General features: G+C 47.2%; 1 protein-coding gene across 1 annotated transcript in view; it reads right to left on the bottom strand.

Moving 5' to 3' along the window:
* The window catches only part of TET2 (tet methylcytosine dioxygenase 2), a 62,014-nt gene extending 54,092 nt beyond the window's left edge, over positions 1-7,922 (bottom strand). The window contains exon 1 of the mRNA XM_030449807.1: positions 7,841-7,922. Within this exon, the coding sequence (XP_030305667.1) occupies positions 7,841-7,870 (30 nt within the window). The 5' untranslated portion in view covers positions 7,871-7,922. The remainder of the gene's footprint in view (positions 1-7,840) is intronic.
* Between the last annotated feature and the right edge of the window lie 901 nt (positions 7,923-8,823).

Here is an 8,823-nt window from a genome sequence, read left to right on the forward strand (position 1 = left end):
TTACAAGGAAGCAGGAATGCACAGGTACACATTTAAAGAGGAAATGTGATCTGTGGAAAGTATGGAGAGCACCACAGAAACATCAGGGAACTGAAAGGTTGTATTTTTCTGCTTTGTGCATTTTTCATGTTTATAAATATTGAGTGCTTTTCCGTAATTGGTCAATCTTTTCATTTGGGATGTGTGAGCTCACAAACTGCATGGAATGGAGATTCACTCTCATAGGTTTTCTTTCCCCCAAAATGTCTGCTGGTTATAAGAGATAAGTAAGTGGAAAAGCTGACCCTTTTTGGTTGCTCAGCTTTGGTGTTTCTAATTTTTTACTGTTGCCATGTAGTAATTCTTCACACGTTTTTGAGCAGTACTTTAGTAACTTGGAGGGAAGGGAAGCAACTACAACAACTCATTTTCCTCATTTTAGCATAAGCAGGACAGTAGTGCTGCTTGCACAACAGAGGAAATATGCAATCATTCTTTTCTCTTTTTTGCTTACATAAGAGCTGAAAGAGTTTTGTGTCCTTTGGCAAGTACAAAAATTGTCTAACTTCAAAGTATGCGACTTCAAACATAAGTGAAGTAGAACTGAAAGAACAAACAGATTAAACCACAGTGAAAAAAAGTATCAGGGGCATGAAATGGGGGTGAGTGCTGCAGGAACAGCTGATGTTGTTCATGCAGATGTGGAAAGTTATTGAAGGACACTGAAGTTGAGGGCACAACTCTCCTGTCAGCACTGAGCCCAGGGTTAACATTTACCCTTTGATCTCTAACAGGGCTAAAAGTGGCAAGAATAGTCAAATAGTCAGTGCAAACTCAGAAATGCCTTTGTAATATATTCTTTAGTCTTGCTTGCTGCCTTCTGCTGCAAAAGTTATGGGAACTGTGGATTAAAAAGAAGCCAGAAAGAATACTAAAGGATGCCCAAGAGCTTAGGAAATAGAAGCAGTTTCTCGATGTGACCCAAATAATGGTGTGTCACAAATGAGAGGACAGGTGAGAAAGGAACCACTGGAGTGTAATAACAAAAACACAGTGATTGTAATCAACATTAACAAAAAATGGAAGTAACCAATATGAACATACAACTAATAGCAGAGGTCATTTATAACAAGAACTGCAGACTGGGCTTTATACTGTTGTGTGATGGTGAATACCATGACTCATTTAGCCAAATTCAGAACAGGGAAGAGACACTGGTACCAACTGCTTCCTCCCCATAAGGAAAAAGCAATTCTTAGGATTCTTTTTGTCAAGCAAATGATGTGCTTTGCACACAGTCCGGAGCGCGTGCTGCAAATATGCACAAGAAAGTCTGAAAAACATGGATAGGACTGGAAAACAATGTTTCTGGATGAGAAGCAGAACTTCTGCTAATAAAGTCCTACAGTGCATGCATGGCACAGGCTTCAACAGTCTCTGGAGCCAAGAACCTGTCTGACAGCTTTGGTTTAGGTCCACAGGGCAGGGCATGTAACACACTGCCAGCTGGGTGCTTCTAACCACCTTTGATATATTTTCATCTGTGCCTCCTGAAGCCACCTTGGCAAGACAGTTCCAGTAATCACCACCACTTCTCCCCCTTTCTTTTTTCTGTTTTTCAAAAACAGATTGGGGTTGTTGTTTGGTTGAGTGAATGCGGAAATCTCTATGAAGCTTCTTACATCTAATGGAGATCCAACACTTGCCTTGCAGTGGTATTAGTTTTTGTAACAGCAATGCCTCTGTGTCAACATGTCTCATTAAGTAATAAAGACTTTCAGCTATTTGATTTCACTTAAAGTCAGTAGGATCCCTGATTTCTGTTTTGTTCTTCAAAAAGGGAATTGTTCTAGTATTCTAACAGGCAGTGAGTCATGCTTAATTAAGGAAAAAATATATAACCAGGTACAGAAGGATTCTTGTATTCCAAAGGGCTGTTTTGTCAAGGAGTGAATTCCTTATACATTAAAAGGGGGGGGGGCAGGGAAATAATTTGAAACCTTTGCAACAATTCCCTCAGCCCCTGGCTCATACTTAGGGTCAGCCCATTCCAGGCAAACGCGTCAGCACAGCCCAGATTGCACTGGAGCCGAGGGAAAGAACAGTGGCATCTGACAAAGGAACCAACAATCTAGACTGCAACACAGATGCTCAGCCAAAAACCCAAACTATGATATGTTTTCTTAAACTCTGCTTTTTTTTTTTTATTGTTATTATTATTTCTTTCCCCACCTCCGCCGTCCATCCGTGAGGACCAGGGACGTTCCTAGAACTCTGTCCTCTGGCTGCGTCAAGGCAGCTGCTGAGGATGCTGGGACACTGTTTGTAAACACTCTCACCACGTGCGTGCAACCACATGGAGAGTCATCCTCCTGACCTAAACATCTACTACCCCCTTGGTAAACCAGGGTATTACTGAAATGGAGCCAAATCCTTTCCCAATGCGATGTGTCTTAAAGCCGCTCAATCCGGGACACCGGAGGACAAATCTGAGGCTGTTTATGCAGTATTAGGAAGGAGATCAAGCAGGAAAGTTGTTCAAATTTTAGTCATGGAAATGCAAGTTTAAGGATAGGGTAGCTCATGCAGAGTAAAGACTGCAGAAGTTGCTATCTTCTTCACAAGTCAGCAAAAAATTTGACCTAAACACAGAAACTTCATCTCCCCCATGCATATACCTGGTGAAGCCAATATTTATATGCTGGGAACCCACAGGGAATATATATTATATGACCACAGAGGTCATGCTGTAGAACACATGAAGGCACTTCATGGTGTCTAAAGTGTCACAGTAATTAACCAGAAAGTGCTGAGGATGCTGCCCTGTACCCGTGGAAAACACTTGGGATGGATAGCAGTTATTTTAGGTTTTCCTGGTTGTCTGAGCTGTCTGGCCACTACCTGTTCACTTCTTTGAAACTGTCTTAAAAGATCTGCTGCACTTGATTAGGATTAAAATGCTGAATTTTCCTTTCTTGCTGAACTTGTGCATATACCAAGTGTGTTCCTTTGCACACTGTGACAGAAATGCTGCCTTCGTTTTGTTTTTTTTTTTTTTAATAAGAGGAAAAAAACCCACACGCGTCAAGAATTAGGTCAAACTGAAGCCCTAGTATCGCAAGCCTTTATTTATTTGTAAGAATAATCCTACTGGGGTTTTCTGCCACATGTATGCAAGAAGGCAACATTTCAACTTGGAATCCAGACAACTTTGGTTTTGAAGGACAGCCTGAATTTTGTTTAGTTTGCTAAAATGATCAGCTTTCTAGAAGGTGCTTGACAGAGATAAACAAGCCTGCTTGAAAAGACAAACAGGAATCTAAATCTTTAAAGCTTTAATTAAAGTGTTTTCCAATGCATAGCAACTTTAAATTGTCCTCAGATTGTAAAGTCCTTTATTATGAAAAACTGGTAGATCCTCTTGTAGGGCTGGGAATTTTTTATTTCTTCATTTCAAGAACAGTGTAAAATATGTGGGTGAAATTATTTAGCTGTTCTTCCCATTCCTCAAAGCTGATTTTCTCTACCTTTCTTGTGTTACTCCCTGCTACAGACTGAGAGGCACATTCCCAGTATTTTAATCCAAACAACCTTTTTGGGTCAGTCATCAGCTGGTTTTGGGATTAGGCCATCTGATGCTGGAGGTTCAGACTTTTACTCCTTAACCCCACCCACCTCTGCCTCCACCCACTGAGCAATTCCTTGGGAAAAATGGGTGAGGTTGGTTTGGTTTGGTTTGGTTTTTTTTGTTTTTTTTAAGAGACTTGCCTACCCTAAGGAAAGACAGAAGTGACTTCTTTTCAATGGATGACTAAGATGATTACTCATGGTACTTTCCATTTGTTAGACTGTATTATCTAGGATATTGGGACAGGCTATGCAAATTGAACATGCAAGTAGTGATGATCTGAAAGTACAACAACTCAGTTATGGCAACTTGTCACCAGTTACTTGTTCAAAAGGGTATTTTTCCAGCAGAACATAATTAAATGAGTAAGAAGGTATTCACTGCCTTATGGAGTATGGGATTGGAATAATCTTTCAAGTGTGATTGATTCATATAATTCCCTTTTTGGCTTTCAGCCACCATGCAGTCATATGCTTTTTCTCTGTTCAGACTACAGCTTTTTGGTTTTGTTTTTTTTTGAGTTATGAATCATAGTACATCCCACTCCATTTCAGAACCAGCACATTGCCTTTCAAAATGATGTCACAACACTTAGTGCTGCTGGCTGACTGCCTTAACAGCAATCAGAGAGCTGGACTAAGTAAATACTGTATATTATTTGGCAAAATCATCTGTGGTTGTGTTCTCCAGCACAGTTTCCAAGATAACCACCAACTCCACTTGAAACTTGGCAGTTCTCTTCTACCACTTTCAGGCTCCAATTGTGAAGCTGGCTTACAGATGCTGCTACCACACTTTAAGCTACTGTGTGGCAGTCAAGTGAGAGAGGTAGAAGGGTCACTTGCTGTAACAAGCCAAATTTGACAGCTCATCTGAAATTCCACCTTGAAAAATGGACATTGGGGTTTTTAAGGACCTCATTTGGCTTCTGTAGAAATGAGAGATATCTTTCACTTGGACCAAAATGGCCCAAGGGATCTGAAGTCACTGCTCAGGCACACTCTGAGAAAAACATTCTACTGCCCATGCAGTAACTTAGAAGTGAATCACTCCCTGTAATCCCAAACAGGGTCACTGACATTAGGCCAATTCAAACTTCAGGTTTTTTTTCAACACCTAAGCAGCAGATTTGTTCCAAAGCATGGTGAGGTGTTTTTTTTCTTCAGGGCTATCTGGCTGTTGCTATATTTAAAGGAAGCATATGTTAGATGGAGTCCCAGAAGCATCTGAAGTCCTGGGGGCAAAAAGGAACATTCCCTTCAAACTCTAGCAGCTGAACTCTGGGTTCCAGCAGCAAGTACAGGGTCTCCCCATTCTGCAGGCAGAAACCAAAACACTTACAACCTCCTAGCTCTGTTATCCAAGGCAGCAACTGGTGCCAACAAGAGACCTTGGAAATCTGTCCATCATAACTCCACAGCAGGCACACGTTTCTTGTTCTTTAAACAATGCTGACATGCCAAAGTCTAGGACCATGCCCACTATATCAAAACAATACCAGTTTCTCTGGCTGAAAGCCAGGAATCAGCACAATGCCAGAGTCCTCTTTAAAAGCCTTACTTTAAGAAGTGATAGTTGGGTAAATTCAGGAGCCTCAGTGTCTCCTATTCAACCTTTTCTTCTTTTGAAGATGTTAAAAAGTAGTTCTGAAATAGATGATAGAAAAATCACTTTCTGAGGTTCCCTGTACCCATTCACAAAGGTTTTTGATGTTGCTTCCCACAATGAAGCAACTGTTTCCACTGAAAGATGACTTCCGAGCTCTTCATGTAAACAGCAGTTCAGTCCCACAGCCTAAGCACTTTTATTTTTCATGTCTTTGCTCTCCCTTTTCTTTTCCTCCTCCCTATATACCCCAGTTGTTAGATGTGAATGTTTTCTGACTTCACTCTAAACTGACTTCACACTAAACTTTTGTGACACTGAGGAAGAGAGACAAAATATTGCCCAACAGTGATTCTCATACATTGGTTCAAAATTGTTGGTTTTCTGTATGATAAAATTCAAGATGTGTAAATCCTTTCAAAGTGTTAACAGCAGCAGATCTGGCAGACCAAAAGTTCTTGACTTGCTAGACCTACCAATGTTTTTGAGACAGGATGGACTTAAATATAATAGAAAGAATATCACTTGGGAGCAGAAATATACAAAACTGTCTTAACACAGGTGCAAAGTAGTATCAGATGTTTGTATCCATTTTTGAGTATTTTGAAAAAAAATCAGAAACCTAGCAGCAGAGAACAAAAGTATCAAAGGACAGCACCAACCAAAGTGCCATGTATTTGAGAAAGAAGTAGTGTTGTTGTATGACAGGCTATTAAAAACTGTTGCCTGACCACTGTTAGTCACAGACCTCTAGTGATGATATACAATCAGTCATCTATACTTAGAAACTGCAGCAGCTTATGTTTATTTGGAAGAGTGAAAGAAATTAACTGTGAGGTGAGCAGGAAAGGAAAAAACCCACCAAGAATGAGAGAAGTTTGGGGAAATGGAACAGTAGTTGAGGGGCAAGCAGCCCTAAGGGCTCAAAGAAACGCTGACTTCCGTGACTCCTGGTAAAAGGAGCCAGTAAGTTCATCACACACCACTTAAGCAAATTTGTCTTGCTCCCAAAAGATAAGAGAAGGAATGATTTATAACGTTCAGTCAGTCTCCCATGCATGCTGGGGGAATGTCTTAAAAGGGCATTGAAATGTACCACGGTGCTGGTTTTGCCACCTTTTACTCAGTTAGAACTCCTTCCACCTCGTTAATACATTAATCTTGGCCATTCACATCTGCCTGTTGATTACCTTCGGCAGCCACGTCCTGTTTTGCACTTCCCAACCTCCAGGGAAAGTGCAGCAGCAGAATACACATGCAGATACACAAGTGAATCCCCACGTTGCTACAACTCACCCCCTGCTGTAGTAAGTCACCCTGCCATTAACATGCAAATAGAATGGCCTCATTAGCCGGCAGACAACACCCACTGACCTGCTTTCACTAGGGGCATTATCTACTACACCTCTGAAACTCCCGAACTACACATCCGAAATGGGGGGGAGGGAGGGGAAAATGGAGGAGGAAAAAAAAAAATTGCTAAACTGGTATTCGGAGCTGCTGATCAAAAGCCTGCTCGTCTGCATGCCGCTCATCACGGAAAACCGATCTCGTGATGAGATACTCGGTCGCCAACATTTCTCTGGAAGTACCACGCTAGACCGCATCACTTCTCCCTTGACCTCACACACTAGGGAGGAAAAATTACTTAGCAGAAAAGGGGCTGCCACATTTCCAAGATTCGAACAGCCGGCCCAAAAACCTCCTTTCAACTGGGGGCACAGGGAGGCCGGGGAGTGCCCTCCGTGGGAGTGCTCTAAGGGCAGCGATCGCCACGATGCGAGCGCACGGTGCCGCGCGTCCGACTTAGAAACGTGGTGAGGCTGCTGCTCTTGCCTGTCATCTGGCGGGGGACAGACCTGACCTCACTCAGAGCGTTGTTTTAGGGGAACACTGCCGAGAAAGTAACCCTTTTTTTCTTTTTTTTTCTTTTTTCCCCCACGGCTACATTGTGCAAGTGGACCCGACGGCAGGGTTTAGAAACGCGGGCGAAACGCGCGTGTATCCCCCACAGAACAAGGAAGGCCTCGCAGCGACTCCCCTCTCCTCACCTCTCCCTCATCCTCCCCCCCGAACCGGGTTTCGTTTCCCTCCTCAAACTCCGCCAGCCCCCCCTTCCCTTCTCCCCCTCTCTCCGGAGCCGCGTCCGCCTTTGTGTCCGCCCGGGGACCGGCACAAAGCCGGGGGCCGCCGCCCCGATCCCCCCCTCAAAGCCGCGCTCCGAGGGGCTCTGCGCGGGGGCTGCCCGGGAAAGCCGGGGGATGAGTGGAAGGGGGTGAAGGCAGGACCCCGCGGAGCTCAGCGGCTGAGGGGAGAGCGGAGCAGCCCCGCGACGGGGGCTGAGAGGCTCCGGGGCGCCTCCCGCCGCCGTCCCCGTCTCCCCCTCCGGCACCGCGCAGACAAAGGCGCGGGGAGGGGCTCTGAGGTAAAGTTGGGAGCTGGCCCCGCGGGGAGGGGGCGGCCGGGCCCCCCGCCGCCTCAGTCAGTCAGCCATGTTGGGGGAGCCGCGGCGAAGCCCACCCCCCCTTTTCCCGCCGGTACCCCGCGGCGCGGTGCGGCCACCTCACAGCCCCGGAGGATCGGGGTGGAGGGGAGGGAAGTGTCCGACGCGGGGGAACCCGTTCTGACCTCCACCGCGTCCCTCAGCCTTGCCGACATCCAGCACGCACAGCCGGGCGCCGCGCTCCCCGTTCCTACAGGGCCGCCATCTTGCTTCCTTCTGCTCCTTGACGAAAGCCGCCGGGGCCCCCGCATCAATATGCACGCGGCGCCCTGACGTCGGCGCCCGCCCCGCGCGCCGCGCCTCCCCGCGCGTGCAGCACACCCCCACACCGCCCCCCCCCCCCCATGCCCCCCGCATCATCTCCACGCGTGTCCCTGCGTCCCCTGGTGCAACCGGGACGGGCGCCCCCTCCCCGTGTTTGATGCAGCCGCCCGACCCCCGTGGGGCTTCTTTAACCCCCTCCCCGGTTTTCCCGTTCCCTCTTCCCCAGCTTTCGCTTCTCACCCTCCTGCTGAGCCCCGCGCTGAGCGGGAGATGCTGGGTTCGTAGAGCACCGCAGCGGTTGCCCCGACCACCCGAGGTACCACTCGGTACCTCTTCCCCCTCCTCCCTCTCCTATTTCCCGCGGGCTGGCGGAGCTTTCCCACGGACACGGGAGCCCGGCTGCCCTCCTCACCCGTGCCCCGTCGGTGGGTAGCCCCGTCGGTACCGGGTAGTTGCGGGGCCGTGACTTCTTCCTGGGGCTGCTCTCCCCAGGATGCGGCTGAGGGCTTGGGGAGCCGGGAGCGCTGGGTGCGAGGAAACTGGCAAAAGAAAAAAAAAAAAAGTAAAATATACGAAAAGGAAAAAAAAAGCCAACAGCAAAACCTCAGGTTTCCCCAAAAGTGAGTCCCACGCGCTGCGGGGACTGCTCAGCGCGGGGCCAACCAGACCCTCGGACAGGCGATCCCCGCTCCCGTGTGCCTGCGACCCCCGCATCCCGGCGGGTGAAGTGGGTGACGCGCGGGTGGAATGAGCGACCCGCGTCCCTGGCCAGCGGAGCCACCCCGCTCCCGAACTGCGGTCTGATCGCTCCCCGCACAGGAGGAGATGCTGGCGACAGCCGGAG

The sequence above is a fragment of the Calypte anna genome, chromosome 4A (genome assembly GCF_003957555.1).
Source record: "Calypte anna isolate BGI_N300 chromosome 4A, bCalAnn1_v1.p, whole genome shotgun sequence".
NCBI classification, from domain to species: Eukaryota; Metazoa; Chordata; class Aves; order Apodiformes; family Trochilidae; genus Calypte; species Calypte anna.